At 39.2% G+C, this 27,595-nt stretch overlaps 2 protein-coding genes across 2 annotated transcripts; both read right to left on the bottom strand.

Moving 5' to 3' along the window:
• Nucleotides 1-505: 505 nt before the first annotated feature.
• LOC117539480 (neurofilament light polypeptide-like) lies at nucleotides 506-4,107 on the bottom strand. The gene is made up of 4 exons (XM_034205665.1): nucleotides 3,563-4,107; nucleotides 2,083-2,525; nucleotides 1,832-1,979; nucleotides 506-1,753 (listed from the first exon to the last, which is right to left on the bottom strand). Exons 1-4 carry the CDS (start codon nucleotides 3,995-3,997, stop codon nucleotides 1,406-1,408), a joined length of 1,374 nt encoding a protein of 457 aa, XP_034061556.1. The 5' UTR covers nucleotides 3,998-4,107; the 3' UTR covers nucleotides 506-1,405.
• A 1,806-nt stretch (nucleotides 4,108-5,913) lies between these two features.
• Nucleotides 5,914-24,640, bottom strand: LOC117539518 (immunoglobulin-like and fibronectin type III domain-containing protein 1). The gene is made up of 25 exons (XM_034205714.1): nucleotides 24,604-24,640; nucleotides 21,158-21,307; nucleotides 20,941-21,080; nucleotides 20,610-20,709; nucleotides 20,464-20,490; nucleotides 20,103-20,148; nucleotides 19,824-20,019; nucleotides 19,380-19,493; nucleotides 19,114-19,276; nucleotides 18,717-18,989; nucleotides 18,282-18,566; nucleotides 17,428-17,552; nucleotides 17,107-17,248; nucleotides 16,714-17,007; nucleotides 16,317-16,616; nucleotides 15,949-16,125; nucleotides 15,699-15,827; nucleotides 15,211-15,519; nucleotides 14,273-14,358; nucleotides 14,003-14,195; nucleotides 13,406-13,702; nucleotides 12,659-12,978; nucleotides 7,433-7,546; nucleotides 6,794-7,096; nucleotides 5,914-5,931 (listed from the first exon to the last, which is right to left on the bottom strand). Exons 1-25 carry the CDS (start codon nucleotides 24,638-24,640, stop codon nucleotides 5,914-5,916), a joined length of 4,338 nt encoding a protein of 1,445 aa, XP_034061605.1.
• Between the last annotated feature and the right edge of the window lie 2,955 nt (nucleotides 24,641-27,595).

The following is a 27,595-nucleotide window of genomic DNA, read 5'->3' as shown; positions in this document are numbered from 1 at the left end:
GCACAATTTAGGATATAAAGATTTCTATTTCCCCTGTCTTGCCAAACATAATTCTGCATTAGTTTTGTTTAAGCATGACATGTACAGTATAGCTTCAGTTTAAATTAGTTTTAAAGATATTTAAAAAATATGTATTTGACATTTAAAACGCCCATTAGGTCTTGCCTTTAAATATCAGATAAGTGTGTCTACTTTTAACATACAGCTCTGAAAGAAAATGAGAACACTCCACATTTGTCTACTATACATACTGTATGTGGCAGCTAGTGTCTGTTGAATCCCAACACAGAAAATGTTTTCAGTAGTTTATAGAGTAAAATATATATCTTTTTCATTTTACTCAAACATGGTCTATATGTAAAACCAAGAAACTGATAATGCTGCAGTGGTCTCTTTTTTTTTTGTTAGCGCTGTATGTGGCCATCAAGCTCCCACTCATTGGTTTGTCCTGAGAAATGAGTGCATTTATTAATACAGATTAAAGAAAAAAATAACACGCCATCTGTTCTCTTTCCAAACTTGAGTATTTATTCACACCTTCCTTAAGTAACCTCATGGCAAACCAAAGAGCCATTTCCATTGAACATCATGTGGTTGCCGTTTGCCAGTTTAAGTTTAGACAGGGTGTCACAGATCGGTAGCTGTCTACACAACATGAGAAGGCTAATTTAGGAAGACGTGTTGCTGCAAGCAGAATTTCCCTTTCAATAGTTTCAAAACCAAGAAAAAGAATCCTTAACCCCTTTGATTTCCCCTTTCTTTTTTAAAAATAGTTTTTTGGTTCCTCTTTCAGAGTTGTTGATTATTCCTTATCATTACGAGTTATCAGGCACCATCTGCTGGCAGAAAATAGTACTTTAACCTTTTTACAAAAGAGGTTCATGACAAGAGAACAGTATGTACCAATGGAATCATATGTACTGTAGCCATATGTACAGCATGTGCACTTGAACCATAAATAACTCCATGGAGAGAGGCACTACACGTGTGTGCCCTTGTGTTAAATTGCAAGCTGCAAGTACAGTCACATTGGTTTCCTCTTTCATATTGCAAAAAACAATTGACATTTCATAGCTTAATCTTGTCATGTGTAAACGGTTGAAATACAGTTTATAGATTTTCCATTCTTTTTTTCCCCAATGTATCTTTCAAAATGCCCATTCAGAAACAGATCGTACAACAAGACCTATGTATATTAACCTCAAACATGACTGACATAAGACTACATAAATATTTATCAAAGTTCTACAAACTTGTTCAAGTTTTTAGTCATGTTTAGAAAAACCAAAGTAGAATATAACATACTACAAATCATTTGCAAGAAAGTGTGCGGCGTGTAAAAAAAAAAAAGGGTTTCCATTCATCTCAATAAGACTAATAATGTACTGAAGCATTTCAAGTACAACTACCCATCCTCCTCATTTACATCCATGGAGACCTCCTGATTTGAGTCATCTGACTCTTCTTCTTCAAAAATGTTTTTGAAAACATCCTCTTCCAAAGCAACCACTTCCAAAAGCTCCTGTTCTGTGAATTCATCTTCTTGAGTAATTTCTTCTTCCTCCTCCTCTGTAATGTCACTCTCTACTTCCTGTCCAAGTGGCTGTTCTTCCTGCATTCCCTCCTCCTTATCCTCTACGTCTTCTAGCTTTCCCTGCACCTCAGTGGCATCCTTTGCAGTGGTGGCGAGTAACTCTTCTGCTTCAAGCTCGTCCTCATCAAGATTCACTGACCACGAAGGATCATTCCCCAACTGAGATGGAAAGATATGTTATTAATTCATTCTAAAAGGAATTAAACATTTGCAAATTTAAAAAGCAAAAGGGTTTACCTGGCCGTTAAAAGTCTGCATTTGAGCCATGATGCTGGTGCGGAGGATCGTGGTAGTGTCAAACTGCTCATCCAAAATAACCTGCACAGAAGTGAGCATCTCCTCTAACGCCAAGGCATGCATGACCTGCTTAGTCTTGACATTCTCCCTGATAAAAAAAAAAAAAACACACACACATAACAGAAAGTGAACAAATAAAAAACATTGTACAGAGTTGCAGAAATCTAACTCTGAATTCTAACCGAACTCACTTTATTGAAGCCACTTCCTGGTTGCTTGTATGAAGGGCAGCATCATGGAGGTGCATCAACTCTTTCATCTCATTCAGATCTGAGGCTTGTCCCTTTAGCTGTACATTAAGGAAGGCCAATGATGCATCCTGTTCGTCCACTTTGGAGGATGCACTAGCCACAGCATTGGTCAGCTCAGCCACATTTTCAGCCAGTGCCGAGCTGGAGCTCAAACCGGCAGCTACGCTCTCCTTCACAGCCTCAAACTCCTCACTCTGGTTTTTGAATATAGCCTGGAGAGTTGTGACGGACAGGGTGACCTGCTCTAACTCGGCTATTCGGGTGTCCAGCTCAGCATTTAGGGACCCAAGCTCAGAGTACCTCAACTTCTCTGACGTGGCCAGGGCAACCTCAGCCTTCTCCAGGGCAAATATCCTTTCCTCCACATCACAACCTGTATATGTCTACAGAGAGTGGAATAAATAAAAGAATACATTTGGTTAGTTAACACATTTGTAATCTCTTCTTGTCTTTTCAATGTCAGACTGAGCAGTCATTTCGCTGTAGCAGGGGTGTGTACAACATGCAAATACATGGCCTCGTCCTCCACTGCCCTTTCATAAAGACAATACAAAATTAAATGTTGCTTTTTACCATATCATCCTTTTGATATCTCTGCGTAATAATAACACATTGTGGGCAGTGGAAAGGGTGCATCTTGTTGAAATCTTAAACTTTGAAGCCCTAAATTGTGACAGTTTCCTTAACTTAAAACATGGACATATCCAAAATGGGTATTACATATCCATGTCCCCTTTTCCCTTGAACTGTGTTGGTAGCCCTAACAAAACATAGTTCCTGGGAACATGGGGTTGACCTCGTTACAAATCAATGAGCAGGACTCATAGCAATGTATGATAATTATTAGTTTTTTGCATCAATGTGATAAGGAACCTTGGTTCGTCAGTACTTAACTGTCTTAACCAAACAGCAGCAGAGTACAGTATATGTCAGTGAAACGTGACCGTACAGTTGCTTAGAGTAAAACCATGCTAAAAATAACAACAGGTGGTACTATCACCATCAGTGTCAAGCCCGCCATGCTTAATGTCTTCCTTTGTTAGTTTTTCAGAATAAAGTCAGACCCACGTTTTCATTCGTATTATCCTCTAAATCGCACCAACTGGATGTGACTAAAACATTGTCGTCATTTACATATACTTTGAATGTATTTGTTAATGTATTTATATTTAAATTATTTCAAGAACGACAAATGTAATTACTTTACTTTGAAGGCAAACGAGCAACTTCCGGTATATGCTTAACGCAGCTGTTGCTAAGCCATGCTGCGATAGTTTGCCCCCCAACGCCGAAATTAAGTCCAAAAAAACAAATTAACGATTACTTTTTTTATCTTGGTGAACAATTGAGTAAAACAACTTTTGAAATAATACATCTTCAAACAATGTACGTGAAAAACGTGTGAAAAATCAGCTGTTACCTGTGATGATTCCGTTATCTCCACCGCCCGCTGCAGGTTGGTGATTTTCTTTTGCATTGATGTAAAGGTTTCCGACAGTTGCTCGACTCTTTGCTGATTTTCTACACAAAACCAACCCATTATAGAGGCACCGACTGTGAACACAATGATGAACAACAACGCTGGTGAACTATAGGAGTTAAAGCTTCCATTGGACGTGTTAACGCTTGCCTTGGATACGTTTACGCTTCCATTGGATGAGTTTATGCTTTCCTCGGAGGAGTATATGCTTTCCTTGGAGGTGTTCATGCTTTCCTTAGAGGTGTTCATGCTTTCCTTAGAAGTGTTCATGCTTTCCTTAGAGGTGTTCATGCTTTCCTTAGGCTTTGAAACGGGAGACTCCAACACAATGGAGGAGTCTTGTTCCTGCGGCTTCTTAGACTTTCGCTTGGCCATGGCAGCAGAGGAGGACTAGAGATCTGCGTGTCTTCAGTGGACTGGGTTCAGCAGGCTGAGGCTGTCGTCTGGATCAGCAAAGGTATTACTTTTTCAAGACCCTTTGACCTAGTCATTCATTGGGCCTGCATCCACAGCAACTGCTGGTGTGGGGGGCGTGACTGCACGGTATGTAACTGCATTGGTGGAATACGAGTTTAGATCCACCAATAATGAATACACCACAGTGTGCATATACTCCATCAGAAAGGTTTTGTATTCATAACTTTAACTAATTAAAAGTAATTTATATTGACAACACAACTGGGAAGTCCTCTTAAAAAAACGTTTAGAGTGATACAATGTGCAAACAGTATTATAATGTTGAAGCTTGTTCATTGAAACTACAGTTTTACTGGTGTCTTGTTTATTTAGGAATTTGTCATTTAAAGAGCTTAAATTATTGATATATTAGCACTTTATCGAAGTTGTCAGATAAATGCATGGGGGAAAAAATGAGAGGATTTCCCTCTTAAATGCAGTGGGGGTGCTAGTGGGTCGCTGGAGCTGTTGGAACTGTAGAGTGCAATGCCTTGCTGCCTTTATGTGTGTGCTGGACCAGTATTTTACAGCAAAGGAGTGAGCAGAGGGTAGAGTTGTCCATTCTTGTTCTGTTTTCTGTGACACAGCATCTCTGTATAGTATGTGTATTCACTCTCTGTCCTAAACGGCTTGTTGGAGCTCCTGCCCCCTGTAATGTTTCCATGTTGTGATTGGACATGAAAGACTCAACTTGCTGGACGTTAACAGGGTTTATTAACCAGTGCTGGCTCACACACGTTATACTTGCTTACTGTGCACTTCATCACTGCTAGTGTATCTATCTGCTGTGTAGACAGCAGGGGGCGCAGTTATACTGAGAGCACAATACATTCACATGAATATCACGTTGCCCTTTTCTTTTTAATAGCTTTAAACATTTGGCTGTTATACTGCATTTAACACAACAGTTATCTGGAACTAGAGCAATTCTGCTGTAACAGTATCTTTAAAATGTTTGCATTCACATTTTAGCTTTGAACACATCCTCCACACAATGTTATGCATACTGAAAGTGCATTAAAACGGTTTCCTACATAAATCTTACTTCTTGTCTTAACCAGGACTCAACAGTCTCTTGAAGTTAACAACAGTTGGAAATATACACATTTGTATATACCCAGAGTATCATTCACATGTTTAGCAGTCCATACACTATGTATAGTCCTGTAAATAGGCAGGAGGACGCCTATCGTGTCTCGTGGGATATCTGGGTGTTGTTGTGACAGTAGAGTCATCACTGACTGGATCTGGTGGAATGTCAATTAGCTCTCCAGCGATCTTCTTGAAGAATGAACAGTTACTGACTATGCAATGTCCATCTCTTGCCGCTGTAACCATTGAGCCTTTGACTTTAATCACAGTGTAGGGTTTAGTGTTGTACTGTATAGTGTGGTGAGTTTGTTATGCTTGGGCTGGCGATGAAGCACAATGTCACCTGGAGTGAAAGTGTGAGGTGTAGCATGACGATGAGTGTCTGCATGAGATTTCATCTTGGCTTTAGCCTTCTTGTCCTTAGCTCTCACTTCTGAGTCTGAGCTCTTGTTGGCAGTGTGAGTGAATGAAGGGATCTTTGTACTTTGCGTTGGAATAACAGTTCAGCAGGTGAGCTCTCTGTTGTGCTGTGAGGTGTAGATCTGTACTCACGTAGAAATATGTTCAAATGTTGTTTCCAATGAATTCCCTGTGTTTCTGCCACATGTATTGCTTTGCCCAGTGTGCGCATGAATCTTTCAGCTGTAGCGTTAGCTTGAGGCCAAAGCGGTGTGATCCGGCGATGATGAAATCCTAAGTAGTCTGCAAACTGAGAGAATTGGCTGCTGTTGAATGGGGGGCCATTATCGGTTTTTCCCACTCTGGGGATTCCAAACATAGAGAAAACTTTGTCCATGACTGGAATGATTGTGTTAGCTGAAGTTGATCTAACACTCTCAACAACTGGGTAGCGTGTATAATCATCTATCATGACTAACAGGTACTCTCCTGTTGGTCGTGGTCCATACAAGTCTGCGCTGATGCTGTGCCAGGGTGCTTCTGGTAGACTTGACATTTTTAATGGCTCAGTATGTACAGCTGGGGTATTTGCGTGACATGCAAGACAGCTGCATACTGATGCTTCTGCTTTCTGATCAATATCTGGAAACCACACCTTTGTTCTGAGTAGTGCTTTGGTTTTAGCGATGCCCTGATGTCCTTCATGAGCTAGCTGTAGGACTATGGAGCTATTTCAGGGTCATACATTTTGATCATTCAAAAAAAAAAAATACTATTTATTTGAAAGTTCAACTTTTTATCCTGAACTTTGAAAAATACAATGATGTATTCAAAATAAAAATAAGTATTTGAAATCATTTTTCAGTTTGAATATTATTTTGATTCAGTTCAGCAATTTTTTTTAATCAAATATTTATTTTCAGATTGAACTTTTATACATATTTTGATATTTGAATCCTTATTTTTTTCAGTTGCAGATTTTTCGTTTTCAGATTCAAAACAATAATTTTTTCAGTTTCAAATCTTGTTTTTTCAGGTTTCACATTGCTTTTCACCTTCAGATCTTTTTTCACTTTCAGATCTTTTTGTTTCGCTTTCAGATCTTTTTTTTTCGCTTTCAAACTTTTGACCCTGATTTTTGCCATAATCGAGCCGCCCTAGTACACGTATGACATGACTGTCTTTCAGTGTCTTTAGAGCAGCTTGCTGTTCTGGGCCCCATACCCAGGGTGTGTCTTTTCTGGTGAGCTTTCGTAGCGGCTCGGAAATAGATGAGAAATCTTTGATGAACCTGGAGCAATAATTGGCCATGCCCAGCAGACTTCTGACCTCACTCTGATTTTCAGGATCTCTGGCATGATGGACTGCCACAACCTTTTTGGGATCAGCTGAAACACCTTGCGCTGAGAAGATGAAGCCGAAAAACTCAAGCCTGGATTTGTTGAATTCATATTTCTCACGATTAAGTGTGAGACCACTGTCTTTCAGTCTCTGGAACAGGGCTCTGAGGTTGTTGTCATGCTCAGCCTGAGTGGCACCATGAACAATGATGTCATCGCTGAGATTCTTCACACCTTTCATACCATGCAGTGTTTGTCATATGGCATTTTGAAACACCTTAGCAGCAGAGGATATGCCAAAACTCAGTCTTTTGTAGCGTCTTAGTCCAAGGTGAGTGGAAAATGTTGTGATGTATCTGCTGTCTGGATGAAGCTCTAGCTGGTGATATCCAGCTCTCAGGTCAAGTTTAGAGAACACAGTTGCTCCGTTTAACTCATGTATCACGTCATCCATTGTGGGGGTGATGTGTCTTTCCCTCTCTATGGCTGTGTTAGCCTGACGCATGTCAACACAAATTCTTACTTTGTCGGGGTCTTTAGGCTTGGGTGGTGCAACAATAGCTGATACCCATGGAGTCGGTCCAGTCACCTCCTCGATGATGTCCTCTGCTTCTAGCTTGCGAAGCTCATCCTCAACCTTCTGGCGGATGTGGAATGTTACTCGTCGATGTGGTTGACATCTTGGTTTGATGTCAGGATTTATATGAAGCTTTACCTGAACGTCTTTCAGTTGGCCTATTCCCTTAAAGGTCCCATGTCATGGCCATTTCCACTGATCATAATTCCATTGTTGAGGTCTACTAGAATAGATTTATACTGTGCAATTTTCCAAACTCACATTGGTTTCGCATACAGCATCTCTGTAAAGTATGTGTATTCAGCAGTATTCACTCTCTCCACTAAACGGCTCGTTGCAGCTCTTGCCCCCCCTCCCTGTGAGCCCAGTATGCTCCGATTGGTCGGGACCAGTCGGGACGTTGTAAATCGCGCTAAGCTCCGTGGAGGTGTTGTTTCCTTGTTTAGCGATACACAGCGAAACACAGCCAAACTCACCCTGAGCACACACAAAGTCACAGCCGAAGTAAAAACAATAAGTGTGGCTTGATATTGAGTAAGAAAAAGGTTGATAAACGCTGTGAGAATGGGTCTGCAGAGAGAATGGGTCTGCAGAGAGAATTTCGCCGCGATCCCAACTGTCTGTTATCAGCCTGCAGCCAGGGAGGAGAGATCAGCAGAGCTGCCTGCACTGAGTGTGTGAGGAAGTCCGTGGATTGGTCAATTTGGACCAATCAGCGGGGGCTTAACATAACGGCTCCGCGGACGTAACGTAACGGCTCCACGGATTGGTCCATTTCGTTCCGGGGACGACATGACGTCATGATGTACCAGGAAGAATCAAATGGACAGTGACGTATCTCCAACGAGGCGTTTTGGGGAGGTATTTTCTGTTTTAGAGTTTTACTCCCTACATGGTGTACTTTGAGGGTTTTGACTCTGCACACCGTTTACATGCATAAAAACCTTCATAAAACACAAGGGGACGGGTACTAACCGGAAAAGCATGACATGTCACCTTTAAACAGCTCGGGACTGCTTTCCACCAGCTCACCTGCGACTGAGATGCTGTGGTCTGGATGACACTGCGGTGACAATTGTAATCAGTCCCAGTGTTTTGTATGTCTGGTAGCTTAGAATATTAAATCCATCTCCTTTGATCACAAAGAATGTGCACATTGTGTTTTTCTGTCCCTTCTCCACATTGCACCTGAATGATCCACGAACAGGCAATGGAAAGTTGGAGCGGAATGGATACATCTTTGTTGTTGTGGGGCTGAGTTGTGGAAGAGGCACCAGGGCTCTGAAGCTTGGTTCACTGACACAGTTTGCTGTAGCTCCTGAATCGATTAAAACAAACATGCTATTTTCATTTAGCTTGATATGAGTCTGTGGCAGCTCTGAAATATTGTCAGCTTCAACTGCAAAAACATAAGCATCGTCACTGCTGGATGAGTTATGCTCTGTTTTCTCATTTGGTGCAGCCCCTCTTATATGATGAATCTTCTTTGCATGCGTGTTAGCTCTGCGTTGTGCCTGTCTTGTGTCACTGTCTTTAGATCTTGAGCGACATTGTTTTGCAAAATGATTTAGTTTACCACAGGCTCTACATTGTTTGCTTTTAGCAGGGCATTCACCATCATGGGGATATTTACCTCCACAGTTTCTGCAGCAGTTGCTGGAAAAGCGTTTCTCTGACCATTTACTGCTGCTTGAATGACTCTCTGCAGTCTTTTGATCCAGCCTGTTGACTGTAGCTGTTGTGCCCTTTTCTATTTGCTTGCAGTTCGGACAGCTCCATTGTTCTCCCATGGTCTAAAAGTGCATCTAGGCTTAAATCTGGTTCTCTCAGCGCCTTTCTGAGCAGTCTGGATGATGCACAGCTTTGTATGATTTGTGTTTTAATCTCTGCATCCATGCTGGTAAACTCACAGTTCTTAGCTAACATCCTCAACCTTGTGTGATAACTGTCCAAAGTTTCACCTAGATCTTGCTTAGCTTTTCTGAAGATGTACACTTGATATTGGACGTTTTTCTTTGGTGAGAAGTATGTAAGCTTCTGCTTAGCGTCTGCATATTTGTCATCTTCTCCTGCTAGTGTGTCGTAGATATCATGTACACGTTCTCCCGCTAAGTGCAGCATTAATGCCTTTAGCCTAGCATCGCCATTTATGGTTATAGCAGTGGTGTAGTTTTCAAACCTTTGCATCCACTTCATCCAGCGAGGTCCGACAGAGCCAAGGTCCGTTTCTGTGTCAAACGCTGGGAGAGAAGCGGTATTCACGGCCATTGCTGCTGCGATGCGCCGACTGCCACGTTTTTCGTTTTTAGCTTACTCTCCACTTGTCTGTCTTTCTTTCTTTTCTTTTCCGGAAAACTCAACGAAGTCCGTGTTTATCCTTCGTGTGTCCTTTCGTTTACTCCTCGTCGCCAATGTAATGTTTCCATGTTGTGATTGGACATGAAAGACTCAACTTGCTGGACGTTAACAGGGTTTATTAACCAGTGCTGGCTCACACACGTTGTATGCTTACTGTGCACTTCATCACTGCTTGTGTATCTATCTCCTGTGTAGACAGCAGGGGGCACAGTTATACTGAGAGCACAATACATTCACATGAGTATCACCCCCCCCCTCCCTATGAGCCAGTGGCCATCCGCCACGTCCTGCCGTCTCAGGGAGGAGAAATCGGCGGAGCTGAAGCTGAGAAAAGATTGAGTGTGTGTCTGTGAGGAAGTCCGCAAATTGGTCAATTTGGACCAATCCCCGGACTTAACGTAACAGCTCCGCGGACGTAACGTAACGGCTCCATAGATTGGTCCATTTGGACCAATGGGTCCATTTGGGTATGGGCACGTCACTGTACCCAGGAAGAAAAAGAGAAATCTCCAACGAGGAGTTCTGGGGCAGCATAGACAGGTATTTGCTGTGTTAGAGTTTTACTCGCTACAGGGTGTACTTTGAGGGTTTGTGACTTTGCAGACCGTTTACATGCATAGCAACCTTCATAACACACAAGGGGACGGGTAATAACCGGAAAAGCATGACATGGGACCTTTAAGGAAAGCATTTGTGAACACCTATTTACTTCCCACTTCTGGTGTCTCTTATGATGCCGAGCACATCCATGATGCTGGGTTTGTAGGTTGAAAGTCCTTAACAAACTTACTCAACGTACTCACCTTTAGCAGTCCTTCACAAACTAGTTTATGGCCATCAACCATCAATGTGTCTTCCAAGCATTTAATGAAGTTGTGCGCTTTGCACAGAATAATGCCTCGCCTTTTTTTTGAGGATTTTTGACAGTACCATAACTTCCAAACTATCCAACTTGAAAACGAAAGCCTTAAAGTTCTCCTGCCACAAGCACAAACACACTTTGAGTTTCTTTGATATAGGTGTTACACCTAAGGGTAAGGTTAAATGGTTATTTAAGTCAGATGATGACAACCAAAACAAATGTTTTCAAGTACAGACCGTACAGTTTAAATATCTGTACATTATCTGCAAATACAACTTTAATGTCGCTCGCCTTTCTAACACCTTATGTTTTGAAACAGACATGTTTCTACTGAGACAAAGGTATATTGGTATGGACATGTTAAATGATTGCTCCATGAGACTTTTTTGTGTCAGAAATTGACATTAGTGGCTTTCTGAGGAGCTATGCGCTATCATTTGTGATGTGATTTTGGTTTCTGTACTAGTGTGAATGAGTTAACCATTTATAAATAACATGAGAAGCATCAACAAGAAGATAAACAATTACAACCAGAATGGCTAGTATACGAATACAAAAAAAACGAGTGTTTTTGCTGCTTGCTATGGTCTTCTTTTACAGTGTCAGTGCTTATGTTTTTTGCTTTAGGGTCATATGAATTAATGTTGTTATCTGACTAGATGACAATTTAGAAAAAGAACGGTCCTTGGTGTACGTGATGAGTTTGTCTTGGTATGGTATTCTTTTACTTTTCTTCTGTTTCTCCAGTTTGACCATTTAATGGGTAGGATAACTTCACGTTAACTTGTTTACTAAACACTTTTTTAAAGGTACAGCTCTATACCTTCAAAATGGCATCCCTGTGGCATCAGAGATAGTACCCAAATGTAATTGAGAGAGACTGGTTGGTTGAGTAGTATAACACCATTGGCAGGAATGTGACCCACATTGCTTTTGTGTGTAATGTATCTGATTGTGTACACTATACAGGGTAAACAACACAGTTGTCAGAGCTGTCTTTATTAATTTAACGTTATGCACCAACAATTTCTGCAGTTGTGTATTGCAAGGGAGAGAGAAATAGACGTCTAACATTAAGCACCTATAATACAACATATTTCTTTTTTTATTTAAAGCTGTCAGATTTCTTCAAGAAAATGTAAATGTAATCCAACATAAATACATTGAAACCTTAGGCAAAGTAAATCTAACATAACTGTCCATTTTCAAACACTTATTTGAATGCTGAAATGATTGTTACAATAACTTGCATAGCACAGTGAAGAACAGATCATAGGCATCACAATAAAACAGCGCAGTCTCTTTCTAACATGCAAGACTTTACATGAATTAATACATGTATGGCTGAACCCCTATAGTCAACATTTCTATGTGTCTTTGGGCCTGAGACTCAACCCCAAATGATATCCATCGCCATCATTAAGTGTATGTAAGTTGCTTTGGATAAAAGCGTAAGCATGTAATGTAATGTATCGCCCTGTACTAGTGCAAAGTCATGCACTAGTGTGTCCTAACGCACAAGAAACAAGCACAAATATTGCCCAATAGGATACTACTATTACAGCGTGTCTGACTTCATCAAGTAAATAATAGCATGATAGTTTAATATCTCTACAAAGCACAGCGTGTGACATTTTTCCAAAAGACACAATTCATGTTTTCTAGAGCTTGTTTTTTTTATATTTGTGTTTCACAACGGTGGGAGATAGATTAACTTAAAATGTATTCAATCTGTAGTTACATTTAGTTTAATTTAATTGATTTAAAACATGTTAAGACTTCTGCTCGTCTAGCTTCTGTCCAGCAGCTGAAGTTCTTCTTCACTCTGTAAAGAAAAACATTGGTGGTATAACTTTATTTTATTATCGTACTGTACTCTCAAATCTATCATCAGTCTCTTTATGAAAAACAGTTACATTCTCAAACTTTAATTAAGTGTAAATACCTCTGACATTCAGCATCATTGAGCACTCGGCTGTCCCCAGTTTGTTCTCAATGACCACTTTGTATTCCCCGTTGTCTTTGGGCCCCACCCGTAGTATGAGCAGGGAGCAGACGCCACAAACATTTGTGATGTGGTAGTTGGTGTTTGTGTTCAGGCTCGTATCGTTGCGGTACCATGTCACACGTGGAGCTGGATCCCCCTTAACTGCACAGCTCATGTAGCACTCATAACCCTGTGGAGTTGTACGCTTTTTTAGTAGAACGATGAACGATGGAGGGGACTGGAAGTCCAAAGATTTTCTCTCTGGCATGTCTACTTTGAACTTTCCTGAAACACAAGAAATGTATCAAGTTGACATTTTTAGATTATTATAATCCTATATCTTGAGAAGATATAGTCTCTTTTAAAGATTTCTCCCTTAACCATCATATTGAAAATGTCTTCTAATGTTTACATTATAACTTTGCTGTAATCTATATCCCCTATGTGTCTATGCTTTTTAATCGTCCTGCTATTGTTTCTCTTTATCTGCATCAAGTAGAAGTGACTAGAAGTAGAAATAAACAGTATCGGCCTGTGTTGCTTCGATTTTGTGCATCTTTTTCCCCGCTATTTTCTTAAACCTATTACAAAATGCGCTGGATTTTGCAGGAGCCTATATCTTAAGAATACAAACCAAAATGCAGCATTATGTAGTGTACAGGATAGTGAGAATGAATTCCAATGTGTTTGTGATTGAATCAGAGGCACACACCTTTTTCCTTTATGGTTCCAAACACAGGGGATTCAGAAGGTGGTGAAGGACCAATGTCATTTTTAGCAAACACCCTGAAGTGATACTCCCGTCCAGACAAAATATTGACTACTGTGCATTTATTGTTGAAGAGGTTATCTGCGACTGTCCTCCAACTGCGTTTGAAGGAGTCCTTCTTAGCTACCATGTAGTGTAGTCTGTCATCTCTCTTCTCATCTGGAGAGGGAGTCCAGGACAGGGTCACTGTTCCTGGGATGTTCTGATCCAGCTCCACAGGACCTGGGGGCTTGGGATCATCTAAAACCAAATGTTAGAGGCACAAAATTACAGAGGTCCAAGTTACAAAAGTGTATATTTATATTCACAAGCAGTACATACAAACAATCTGCATCCAGTTCAGTCTCTCATTGCTGTAAGTCTGTTTGCATTTTACACTTGGATTTGATTATTCCAACTGGGGTTTATTGGGTCAACTGTATATTGTGTTAAACGTTTGATGGGAACATAGAAGGAAGCCATGAAAAAGCATGCATCCAGTGTCTGTATTGTATTGTATTATCCTGAACAGTAGTTTGTGGAGTGCGCACATAAGTTTACCTGTAACTCTGATTTCAACATTGAAGCTTGCTTGGCCGACAATATTTTTGACAGTTATGGTGTAGATGCCACTGTCGGGCCGATCAGATGTGGGGATCCACAGCTGAGAGCCTTTATCAGAGTTGGTAATAGTTACATGTTTGGCCACTGGAATACCATCTTTTTGCCAAGTAATTTCTGGCAGGGGACAGGCCTGTAAAGATAAAGAAAGATATTACATTTGTTGATTCTACAGTCATCCCATTGGGAGGAAAACTTCCAGCACAGTACCTCAAAGTTGATGTTCAGACGGACTGTGTTTCCAGACCTTACCACCACAAAGGTCTTCATGTTGCGATCGTTAAACTTTGGCTTTACTGTGAGGTTGAAATAAAGATATTTAATTTAGATTATTTTTGTTAAACAATTCAACAAACTAGTCCTTTTTCTATACATCATTTTCTCATTCTGTCTAAAGACAAAAAAGACTGTCTTTTATACTGGATATATTTTAAGAAAACACAGCTTTGTTTAAAATATAATATTTCTGAACCTTTAAAGGTGGGGTAGGTCATTTTGGAGAAACCAGCTCGAGTGCGCTAGAATTATAAAATACACAGCCGGAACAAATCTGCCACTTCCTTACAGAGCCCCTCCTCCAACACACACGAACGTGCACATGACCAATGAGGGCACGAGGTAAGTTTGTGCACAGATGGAAGGCTGACAGGCAGGTAGGCCATCCAGTTGTTCTAGCCGGCTCAAATGATTGGTCGTGCTTTTTACAGCGCCACGGCTTCCACAGATGACATTTTTTATGGATTTTTTTGTCAAAGCACTTAAGATATTCATTGCTATCGGATGTTAAGAGCATTCCATGGAATATAACAAAAAGTGTATCTCGAGCCGGTTTCTCAAACTTACCTACCCCACCTTTAAGGCATGGATATGCATTTCTTAAGGACATTGTACAGATTTGGGATTAAAGCATATTTAAAATTAAGGTATTTTGTTCATGCTGGTCTCCCGAAAATTGTGTTGAAACTGTCTTGTCATAACAATTATACCCTTGAACTCTGGGTTTCAAATAACTGTCAATAAAATACATTACTCGTCTTTTGCATTCTTGCAGTAATAGAGCAGTGGCAATGTCACTTTTGATATAGCCTTCTGTATTCCAAAATAATATAGAGAACGATAGAAACTGTTGATAATTCACATTTTCTTACCAGGAGGAGGCATGGCAATGATGTAATTATCAAAGCCCTGAGGTTCTCCATCACCTCCATAATTTGTGGCAATAACTCTCACCCAGTATGTGGCCATTGCCTTCAGGCCAAGCACAGTGTAGGAAGTTATAGTAATTGGGGTAGCATTACACCGAGTCCATTCAAGGTTTTCAATTGGTCTGATTTCCACATAGTAGCCTTCGGCCTCATCCTCTACTCCTTTTATTTCTTTGGGTTTTATCCAAGCCAGAGAACATGTGGTGTAATTGGAGGATGTTAACTTCAGGTCTGTCACTTTGCCTGGGGGTTCTGCAATTACAGTAATGAGACGTTATTGGCTGAGCATTACATTGCTTTTATAATAACTTAAAAGGCGACATAGAGCATAATGTTGAGCAGCATGTCAGTTCACCATTAAGCATGACTGGCATAATTTTCAGTGGAGAGAACTGTGGTAGAAAACAAGAGTTCATGTGTTACTGGCTTACTCTTTGGATCTCTTGCAATTACTGTGTCAGATGGAAGACTTGGATCTCCAGCACCAGATAGGTTGATAGCAGACACCCTAAATATATATGCCGCCCCTTCAAATACATCTTTCACTGCATATTTTGTATCTGTGGAAAAAGGAAGAAATCGTTATCATGTCGATAGGGAATGTTCATTTACTTTTGGCGAATCATATCAGGCATTACATTTACACTGGATTCTTTCTGCAGCTAGCCATAAGTTGTATACCTGGAATCGGCCCTCCTTGGTTTACAAGGCTCCAGTAATTGGTGCCTTTCTTGTTTTTTTCCAAATTGTATCCCACTATTTTGGTTCCTCCAGTGTCACATGGAGGACACCATGTCAGATTGATGCAGTCTTTAAAGGCACTGACTAATGTAGGTGCTGCTGGGGGTCCAGGATAACCTGTGAGGGGAACATGACATTTTGGTCATCCTTTTTCTGTAATTTTAATTCTGTGATTAATGGTCCTCCAAAATACAAAAAAGAAAATCACATTTTTTTCTTGTTTCACTCTTGTAACTTTACCTGCTTCCCGGGAAGTTGGGAGTTTTTCAGCAGCAGCCATTACAAAGCCTAAATTATGTTTGACTTACGTAATACACCAGCTGGTATGTCCTCAGTCTGCAGGTATTCACTGAGGCCTTCTGCGTTCTTGGCTCTGATCCTGTAACAGTATCTCCTTCCGGGTGTCACATCTGAATCTCTGTAACTTGGGTTGCTTCCAGGAATCTCACCGAGATTTGTCCATTTATTGCGCCCTACTTGTTGCCGCTCTAAAATATAGTTTGTGACCGGGAATCCACCATCGTCTTTTGGCGGTTTCCATTTGAACTCAACAGATGTAACAGCGCTTTCCATAATGTCCACAGGTCCTTGTGGTGGTGTGGGTTTGTCTGTTGATAAAAATAAAATAAATCATACTAACCTTTATCTCCTTACCTACAGTACAATGTGGAAGACATGGCATTATGTCTCTTATTGGCAACTTACCCAGCACAATAAGTTTGGATATTGCCTCAATTATACCGTATTTATTTTTGATTTTGATTTTGACCTCTCCACAGTCTTTCCTTTGACACTTAAGAAGGCGTAGTTTGCTCTCAGTATCTGATGTTTCAATTTTCACATTGAGAGCGGGCAACAGCTCGTCACCATCCTTGTACCACTGTATGGTCATTGGCGCCCCACCTGAGAATGGCAGTTTCCATTCTGCATTTTCCCCTGCCCTTATAATGACTGGCTCTGAGAATTTTCTTAGTGCATCGGCATCGATTTTTGGTGGATCTTCAATGTTAGAGAGAAAAGTCTTGTCAAAACCGCAAACCTTTTTCAACCATTGGGTAATTTATAAATTGATACCATGTTAATACTTTTCATGCTGACCTTGAATATTGAGTGTTGCCTCAGATTTACGGCCTTCAGCTTCAAAGCGGTACACAGCTCCATCATCTTTTTTACAGCAATCAATTATCAACCTATGACAGGCTCCATCTTTGATAATTGTTACCCCATCCTCCTCGGTTAGCTTGTCACATAACAAGATTTCATATTTATCAGACCACATTTGGACTAATAAGGGTATGCAATGCACTATAACACTTGTGTGTATGATGGATCTATACGGTTATGCAAGCTAGGAAATGGTCGATATGTATGGCAAATAGCAGTGGTCCATGTAGTTCTCTAAAATTGAAGTTGACTTACCAGCTTCCCATTTTTATACCAACGTCCCACACCGGTCTCACTGCTTAGTTTGCAAGAAAGCTCTGCCCGGTCACCAACATTAGCAAGCGTATCTGACAGCCCACTGACAAACTGAACGCCAGTATCTGCAACAGTAAAACCAAAAGACATTTAGAACATGATCTTAATGACTGTGTGCATTGTATTCATCCATATGCAATTCTATGCATTGTATTCGTCCATATGTAACTGTATGCATTGTATTCCTGTAACCTCTTGGGCATGGAAAGCAAAGACCAGAACATGCTGGTTTTATTTTTTACAGAATGTCTCTCTAGTGGTCAACATGCAACAATACAGAAGATTTTTCATGAGGCAGATCATAACCGAGGGTCCATTACATATATCATTTATTTGAGTTATTAGTTTGTCTGATGACCGTTACAAATTGTATTTGTCATAAAATGTCTAGCTATAGTGAGTTATATAATATTGGAATACCAAAAGCTATTTACTCCTAAAGTACTTTTATTATAATTCATAATTTCAACTCCACATCCTTGACTACTGATTTCTGACTAATTTCTAACCCTGAAGTCAGTTTTATTAAAGATTCTGAATTCTGACATTAAACACTCCATATTGAACATTTTGAAGATGTTTAATTTAATGTATAGGTCTTAATGATAAACATCACATTTGTCATTACAACTTTTTCCTGTTCTTTCTTCCCTGGAGTAGAACGCTTCCTGCTGTGCAGTCACTATATTACTATTTTTAGTGAAACTTTCAGTGCTATACCTAGGATTAATTCTGAGACCCTTGATAAATACGGACTCCAAATAGCCTTGACAATTAATATATAAGGATTTTACCTATAACAGTGTCTGGAACCAAAGGGCCGCTTCGTTCTCGCTTCTTGTTCTTATCATCTGCATCATCCCCTTTATTTCCGTCATCTCCACCTGTCTGAAGGTCCTTATCTGTGCCGTCTCCATCACCCTTCCCACCGGTCCCATCACCATTGCCATCTCCAGTGCCATCTGCCTCCAACTGTTCCGTGTGTTTTGGTAGCTTGGCCTGCTGATCCAATGCCAGTTTAGTCAGGTCTTCTTCATTCCCAGTTTGGGTGCCCTTTTGGCCTTTACCATCTGGATCAACTGAATTTCAGAAAACACATTGTATGGAGAAATAATCATGAACTTTTCTTACATTTTTAAAACGAGCGCTTCAGAAAGTGCTCATCCAGGTATCAAACTATCAAGACTAGAACTTGTATATATTATTATGTTTATCAAATGATTTCCCACCTTCTACTGTGAGAGAGGCACTGCTAGAAGCTATTCCAGCAATGGCATAATATGCTCCAGTATCTGCCAATTTACAGTCTTTAACTTTCAATGTGTGGATTAGCTTGTCCTCTGAGACAGTGATCTCATATTTGTCCCCATGTTCAAGTGTCAAGTCCTTATTGGACCAGGTAATCCTGTTGAGAGGTGTTGACAAGACGCACTGAAAGACGGCTTCTTCACTTTCAAACGTCTTCACATCCTTGATCTTGGCTATGAAACCCACAGGAGGCACTAAGAGAGGAGAAAAAGTGTGGATTAACTGGCCGTATTCTCATTTCTGAATGTGCCTTCAATTGTTTTGCAAACTCCTAGTACAATCATGCTTTTTAGTACAGTTGCAGTAATAAGACCCCACCTTTAAAGTCAGTTGCTAAGACATTTGCATCTTCAACATCAAGCTGGTAAAATCCAGCATCTTCTGGTTGAGGATTTTTGATGCTGAAAACATAATTTGTCCCAGTTTGCTTAAGGCTATGCTTTGAATTGTCATCATCACCATATGGAAGCAGTGTCCCATCCTGTAAGGAGAAAACAGGTTCAATTTCTCTTTTTGTATTGCTTTTATTTGTTTTTGGAAATCATTTTATTCAAATTGTTGATCTTCAAATACTGATAACTCACCTTGTATAAGTTAATTGAACTGTTGGGATCCTGAAGTGTCATGTCGAGGCTAAATTCAGCTGTCCCATTGGGTTTTACTTCTATTTGTTTCACATTGTCCAGTTGCTCTACAACCTACAAAAGAAAAACAAAATGTTCTGTATTTGTATGTTTGAAAAGGATGCTCTGACAGAATTAAAGACATTTTAAATTGAAGCAACCTTGAACGGAGCATGGATGTTTACTTTATAAGATGCACTAGGACGTATTTGCCTCAGGCATATTAATACATTCAGAACATGGAACAAATTACTTCAAACATTTTTCATGAGCCAAAAGTAGCCTAACACCGCACCTGAAATGTTTAATTTAGTATTGAAACTTGTTTACAACCCCACAAACTTAAATAAAATACATAATCCAGAATACATTTACATTTTTTATAACCTGCCGACAGCTCAGTACCTTAGCCTGCTCATCTGCCCGTTCCTTTTTCAGCTGGTTGAGTCTCTTCAGCAACCAGCGAAAGTCAAACACACCAAAGTCTGCACAGATCTTTTCATAGTCCTTCTTTGGTGCACAGATAAGCAGTTCAAGGAGCTTTGGATCAATTTCTCCATCTTTTCTGGGTGGGAGTTTTTTTTTTCTGGTGACAACAACACTGAAAAGAAGAAGAGAGGGACATATATTTGGAGTTCTGCAGCAGGAGATATTTGAAAAGCAATAACAAATCATTGAACTTACGTTTTCTTAAGCATCTTTCTGAAATCTAATGGTGCATCTCCATTTGCTGAAAGAAAATAAGACACAGGTTTTCGTGATGGCAAATAACAACATATATAATTCTCATAATATTTATTCAAACAATAAACTGTCCTTTATGAATCTATTTAAACCCTAGAACAAACTGTTTTTCTTACTTTGTACTTTGAATCTATAGCATCTTGCTCTACACTTTTTCAAATGAAGGCATAGGTGTTAGTATATTAGCATGTCCACCAACATTTCTATTGAAGCTAGAATTCAGTAAACGACACAATTATGTAATCTCTGTCATTCAAAAAATATGAATGCCTAATCACGCATACAAAGCATAGTTTCATACCCGCCGGAGCTTTCTTCTTAACGCCAACTGAAATAAAAACATGAAAACAAAAACAAGAAATTATAGGAAAATATTAGCTTCACAATATATTACCTTAATTTAATTGATTTACATTGAACATGGCATGGTAATAATCCGTCTTTTACCTTCAATAACATTGAGATTTGCAGTGCAGACAGCCTGTCCATACTCATTGGTGACGAGGCATTTGTACGCGCCAGCTTGATCCGGTTTGATATTGATGATCTGATAAAGCAATATCATAATATTTGGTAATGTCTCACATTGTGATGAATAATAAGCTTTTGTAATTGAGTACTTCAAAGTTCTCTGAGAACAAATCAAAGTTAGTAAACTTGAGTAAGCAATTACATTAAATTACACATTTTTTACAAACGCACTAAGTTTGGAATAACAGGAAAGGGGTTTTGTGTTTTACTAGACGTGTAGTGATTCTTGTAAATGCTGTTTTCTCACCTCCAGAATGTGCTCTTGAGATCTTTGATCATATCTGGTCGTGTACTTTTCTGGCTCATTGAGCTCGCCGTTATTCCGCGCCCATGTTACAGTGGGTGCCGGCTCACCACTAACAATGGCTTTGAACAATCCTTTTTTACCTGAAAAATCCAAACAACAGTGATAGATTTGTAGAAATGGTGTTTGATGAACAATGTTGTGGTTGTTTGTTATTTACCCTCTTGAGCAGTCACAGCCATTGGCTTGCGGGTAAAATCAGGTGTGGTCTTTCCTGCAGGTAATATCTCCAGGTACTGAGTGATCATCACCCCGGGAACTCTGGACCTTTTCTTTATAGCCACTGTTAGGATCAGAACATGTGGTAAAACTCATGTGTGAGGTTTTTGAAGCAAACATAGGCCACAGAAAAAGTAAAGCAAATGTTTTTAAATGCTTGGAAAATCACGTCATGACTTGAAACCTTTATTCAGAGTCTATCGTTAAAACATGCCGGGGAAAACCATGTAACTGAATGGTTAGAAATATGTGTTAAGCATTATGACTCTTTCCTCATTTATATTGTGTTAAAACCAGTTATATTATCTGTACAGTCACAAACAGTCACACCAGAAGACATTATTTGTGCTTTTACTTATTGCTGCAGTTAATCTACAATTTCACAAGGGGTCAGTATTTCCTTTCACTTTGTCAACTATTTCAGCTGCATCATGACAAGGTCTGAAATGTACTTTGATCATTAAGAATTTTCCTTAATCAAGCAACACTCCATTTTATTATAAAAGCAGTTGTATGGATAAAGCAGTATGGATGGAGCATTTAAGGTGATGTATTTGATGATATAACAACAGGCTGTGATTACAGATGACATTTGGTTGTTTACATGATGTCTGGGTATCCTTTTTAAAGTTCTGGTTAGTGTGTGGAGTGAGGAGTTAGTTTAGCGTTGTGTGACAGATAGCAGTATCAGTATACAAATATTATTATAAAACAATATGACAACACATTGATCATATAGCCACATTATCATTGTCACAATTATGTAAGCTAATAATATAATAATCATCATGACGTAAATTACCACCATGGACTAACGTGTGTTAATTATTAAAACAAGTATTTGAAGTGCACTGTCACCCTTGGAAACCATTAAAGTTCCTCCTGTGTCAGTGGAGACAGTATTAAAGAGATGGGTGACACATGTTGTAAGCCGTATTCCTTTTTAATATTCACTAGAGGTGCACCGAATGGGAAATTCTTGGCCGATACCGAAAATAGGAAACAGTTGGCCGAAAACCGAATGCCGAAAGGCCGAAAATGATTAATAGAAATATATATATATAATGTATACATTTTTTACCAATGTTGTTCAGCTACCTGATTATGGAAATAGACATGATTATGGCAAAACTTAACTTAAATAATAATCACTATTATGGGTCCATAAAACATTTATTCAGCACTTTTGAATGCATACAGTACATTTATATATGTCATGTATTATTGCTAAACAACATGATATCGCAGTCTTAGTGTCGCCAACTCGTTTCTAATATGCAAAGACAACAAATGCGTCTATGATGTATTTTCGATCAGACGAGATCTCTCTCCCCCGTCTGTGTGCGAGGGGGCGGGGCAGTTTACACACACGCAGCTGCTACATGCAGCGGAGCACACTGCGGAGGTGGCGGAGAGAACGCGCTCCGAGGTGTGGTTAAACTTTACCCGTCTCGATGTGGAGAATACTTGTTACCATAAGTGCAATAAGAGTTTAGCATGTAAGCACGAGCAATTTGTCTAAACATTTAGCAAAAGTGCACCGCATGCAGACGGAGGAATGTACCGGGTTCGACTGTCTTTCTAGCAGCTCTGTAGCCCCATCCACGAGTAACGTTTCCACGTCAGGTGTTATGTATGCTAGCAGCAACACACGGAGTTAACTACATGATACAAACATGGGTTAATGATTAGAGGAAACTGAGTTATTTAGTTTGTTAAAATTTCAGCTATTCTGTTTACAGTCTGTCATCAGATTATTTAATACGATTTGTGAAAGGCTCAGGGCAATCTCGATGACAAAGGTCAATGTCCCCCCCCCCCCTGTGAGCCAGCCGCGAGCATGGTCGCCGCGTCTTTATTACGTCATCACAACAACACGTTAGGTTACCAACGTAAGCCTGTTCTGACATTCGGTGATATTTCCGAAGCCGAAAGGGCCTTTTTAACCATTTTCGGCCGATAATTTTCGGTGGCCGAATATTCGGTGCATCCCTAATATTCAACCATAGGATGACTCAGCACAGACAAGTGAGTTCATCAAACAGCTTTAAAATCAGAAACTCTGACCTGCCATCTGTTACTGCTTTTCCTTAAGCAGCATCACAACTAGCAATGACTCAGAGCTTCTTCGTTCGCTATGAGGCCTGCTTAGAGCATGACTTTACTGCTGCATAACACAGAAAGGACAAACAGCTAATTACTGTGTGCAGAATCTAATGTTTCCCACAGCTGTTGTTAACTGTAAAATCTTGAGCCATATGGCACTATTGTAGTCTAAGGATTTAAACTATTTTTAGAATTATCTCTTATACTTCATACCACATACCATAGCAAAACGTTCAGATATAGTTATATATATATATATATATAAGAAATGACAATCTGGTTTTCAAAAGGAGTCAGTGAACCATTTTTAGAGAAAAGTTATTTAGACAACTTATGATTAGAAAAGGACTCTTCAAGCTATATATTCACTTTATAATTAATGTGTTAATATTCTGTAACATGCTGTAGTTGCACCAATTCACATGGAAACATATGTAAGAGGCAAGTGAAAATGTTATGGAAAGACAAAATGAAAAACAAATTGAATTTAATCAAAAAAATCACAACTTTTCAGTTCCCAAACAAACATACTGTATGAAATAAATTATTTTGTCAATATAGGAATGCAACAACAAAGTGTTTTTAAAGTGAAACCATATCCTGCTCTCTCTTGAATAAATAATTTGCACGAACACACGACTTATTATTTTAATACTTCCAAGTGAGATATGTTCAGGTTAACCATCCTTCATCACGTTTAAACAGCAGCCCTTCTCCAAATAGAGGGCATACATTGCATATTCATCATACTGTATGCGTCATCTCCCAGGGGATTGGCTTACACTCTTACAGTATATCATCTGAATGCAGGCAGGATTCCTGCTCCTCTGGCATTGATTCACACATAATCCAAGTCTGGTAGGGAAGCAGTCAGGCGTTGCATACCAATCACTGCTGAGGAAATGTTCGATTTGGGCACCAGCAGTTCTCAGGACACCTTCAGTATAAATGTGTCGGCATTTTAGAGCTGATGTAGCTTTCATAAAGCACATTCAGGCCTCTACAACACGTGTGAATGGTGCCAGACAGTCTGGGATCGTTTTTCTTGGAGGTAAAAAGGAAATTGGTAAACTTGTTTTCCTTCATTCCATTATAGAGTTATTTTCTTATTCAGAAGTACTGAAGAAGTACTATGCCTGATGTCAAATGAAGTTCAAATGCATGTTTATTATGCCAATGTGTGTAAAGTATAGGCCATTTAAACAAAATGGTAGTCTATAACAACCACTCCATATTTCCTTGTACAATAAACAAAACACAAAACACATTTTGCAAACTTACCCTGGGCATTTGGGCCCTGGTTAGTTTTCAAACTCATTGCAGCGACGTCTGATGTTTCTCAACTCACAGATTTGATCACTTTGTAGTGGAAACACACCAGCCTGGAACACACCAGAATCACAATTGTATGTAGCTATACCAGTTTTTTCATTGTTTACAGTTTTTACAAAGTTGACATTTAATCGTAATAGAGAGCGGTTGTTCCATGTTGATCTGATCCAGTGGAACTCTGCAATACACTCTGTTCTCTGATGAAGACAAATAATTATTTACATTTGAGTTTTATTCCAAATGTTAATAAACTTGAATCATAGTTACATTTAGAATTTTCTTAAATGTTGTCAACTTTGGTGAAATTGGTAAAGAAAAGTCTTTCTTAGTCTACAAGGATGTCTCTTCTTTTAAAATTCTTATTACTTTTGTAAACAAAAGTTTAAGTAAGATTGGAAGCTGATAATGATACTTAGATAATGAGTTAAGACAAAAATATTCACATTTTATAAAATGGAATTATATGCATTTTAGCTTAGAAAATTACTTGGAGAATTAATCCATTATGATAAAATGTGTCTAATTGATAATTCAACTATTGTTTCAGCTCAAATGTAGTAATATCAAACTCATGTAAGATGAGCTCCCCACACAGTCACAAGTATACTCCCATGTCCCATACAGTCTCATGACTCAACTTTAGTGCCGGGGTCACAAGAACTTGGCGGACCCAAAAATGGGGGCATGGGGGCAACCCTGTAAAAGTTGAGACACCATGCCTTTGAGGTTCTCCTCATGTGTCATCTATGTTACCATATGACATCAGCCTGTCAAAGTGGGGATGCCTGACTCCAACGTGATTCGTGCAGACATGCTGGGACACAGTAAATCGGGAATGTGAAATCCCACCTAGTGGCTGACTCTGCCCAACTGCATATGGAGACTCGTGGCTGTGCCAACAATTTAACTGCTCAGGACCCAAACTTAGACACGAGCAGAACGTCTTCAAAATCAAACTGCTAAGCCAACGCACATATCTGTAAATCTCTTTTATGCCACCAATTAAACATTATGATTTGCCCAGTCGGGTGTCTGGTTGTTTACTACCAGCAAAAGATTGAAAATGTAACCTCAAACTTCTTGTCCTGAATGTTTATGTTGTTGTTATTTGAGTTGGTAGATGAAAAGCACTAATTGTGAACTGTGAAATTTAAAAACAAAACCTCCGCATAGTTAATAAGAGATACAGTATATTTTTTAACAGGGCTTTAGAAAGATTCTAGAGATTACTTAGACCTACTTTGACTGTCGCTAACGAGACCGTTATGTCAAGTATCAGTGGATAGCAATGACCAAACAACTGTTTATGGTCATTTAAATCTAAAAGTAAAATTATTTTTTATTTATCATAGTGCTGAATGGAATTTAATTTGGCTGTACATCAAAAATAATGACCATAAGGTTTTTTTCATTGCCCTTTAATTTAAAGGACCACAAGAGGAACATTACAATTGTGAAAAAGGATACATGACCTTGAACACCTATAAGCCAGAGTAAAAATAATCAAGGTTTTAATGTGTAACACATCCTGTAGTGAAAACTGATCATAGTCTCCTGCTCAATCCCTTGTTAGTCATGGGGAGCTAGTTTTAAAGGTCACATTCATGGGTGAAATATGTCACAACAGATCCTAAACATCAGTATAACAGGATATTTTCAAGAGGTCCATACATTATTTTACTGCTTTTACAGGGCATACCAATTCTGCCATTTCCACTGCAATCATTCTTAAACGACACAAAGTAAGTACACATTTAGGGTTTACTTTATATCACATTGCCTGCTACTGAGCCTGTAGCGCTACATACAGTTTAGTATATTTAGCTGATTCTGGTTGTTGTGGCCCAGGTAAGAAGTGAGGCTGTGCTATCATACAATCCACTTACAATTTTTAAGAGTAAAATAAAAAAGAATTATGCAGGGCTTTAAATATATATCAAAAACTCTATAAAAGGCCGATAAACCCAATCTAATGCTGAACATAATTGATGGTATTCATAAACCCACTTTAATAACGTATTATTCTATTTGTCTTGAAGTAACCTAGTGTAATAAATAATAAATATTTAGAATTAAAAAATGTATTTGATATGGTCTGTACTGTTTGTCATATTGTCCTCTCAACAAGTGATGCATTTCTGTTGTCCCATATTGTACCTTTTGTAGACTAAAGCTGTCCTGTATGAGGGTTTCAATCACACCATGTGACCTTTTGGTCAGTAGATCATTTTAATTAAATACAGTATTTTGACAGTAATTAAACAAAATCAATCAGACTGACTTTCAGTTCTTTGTTTCTATCTTCAACTATCCTTTTCAAAGCCTGTACAATATTTTAAAGGTGACACCCCAATTTGATCGGTGATAAAAGTTTGAAGTGCAGTGCTAAAAACCCATATTACAGCAGTATTAAAGGTAGAGGTTCTTCTTACCCATCTCTATGAAAGCGATCACTTTGCAGTTCTGAAAACACATTATTTTAGGGTTTGCTTTTAAAGATATATATCCTGTACCTGTGGCACTACACAAGTTATTGTAAAGAAGATTCATTTAATGGTAATTATTCACACAGAAGGGAGTTAAAAAAAGAAATCGTACTCACTTTCAGTTCTTCGTTGTCTATCTTCCTCTATCCTTCTTCCGCTAGAACAGTTCTCGCTGTCCAATATTTTAAAAGTGACTCCCCTTTTTGTTCGGTGATAAAAGTTTGGGGCGCATAAAAACCCATACATGGATGAAATGCAGTTGCGAAAAACCCATATTACAGCAGTACTAAAGGGCGGAGTTTCCTCTTACCCATCCCTATAAAAGCGATCACTTTCAGTTGGCACTGGAAATACATTATGACTGTTCATTCAATCTGGTATTGGACATATCCAGTCAACAGTTTTCACCAATACTGTTGACAATATAAAAACAACAGGTGCATTATATACCAATA

This window comes from Gymnodraco acuticeps, unplaced genomic scaffold (assembly GCF_902827175.1).
Source record: "Gymnodraco acuticeps unplaced genomic scaffold, fGymAcu1.1, whole genome shotgun sequence".
Classification (NCBI taxonomy): Eukaryota; Metazoa; Chordata; class Actinopteri; order Perciformes; family Bathydraconidae; genus Gymnodraco; species Gymnodraco acuticeps.
This window is presented reverse-complemented; position numbering and strand designations above follow the sequence as displayed.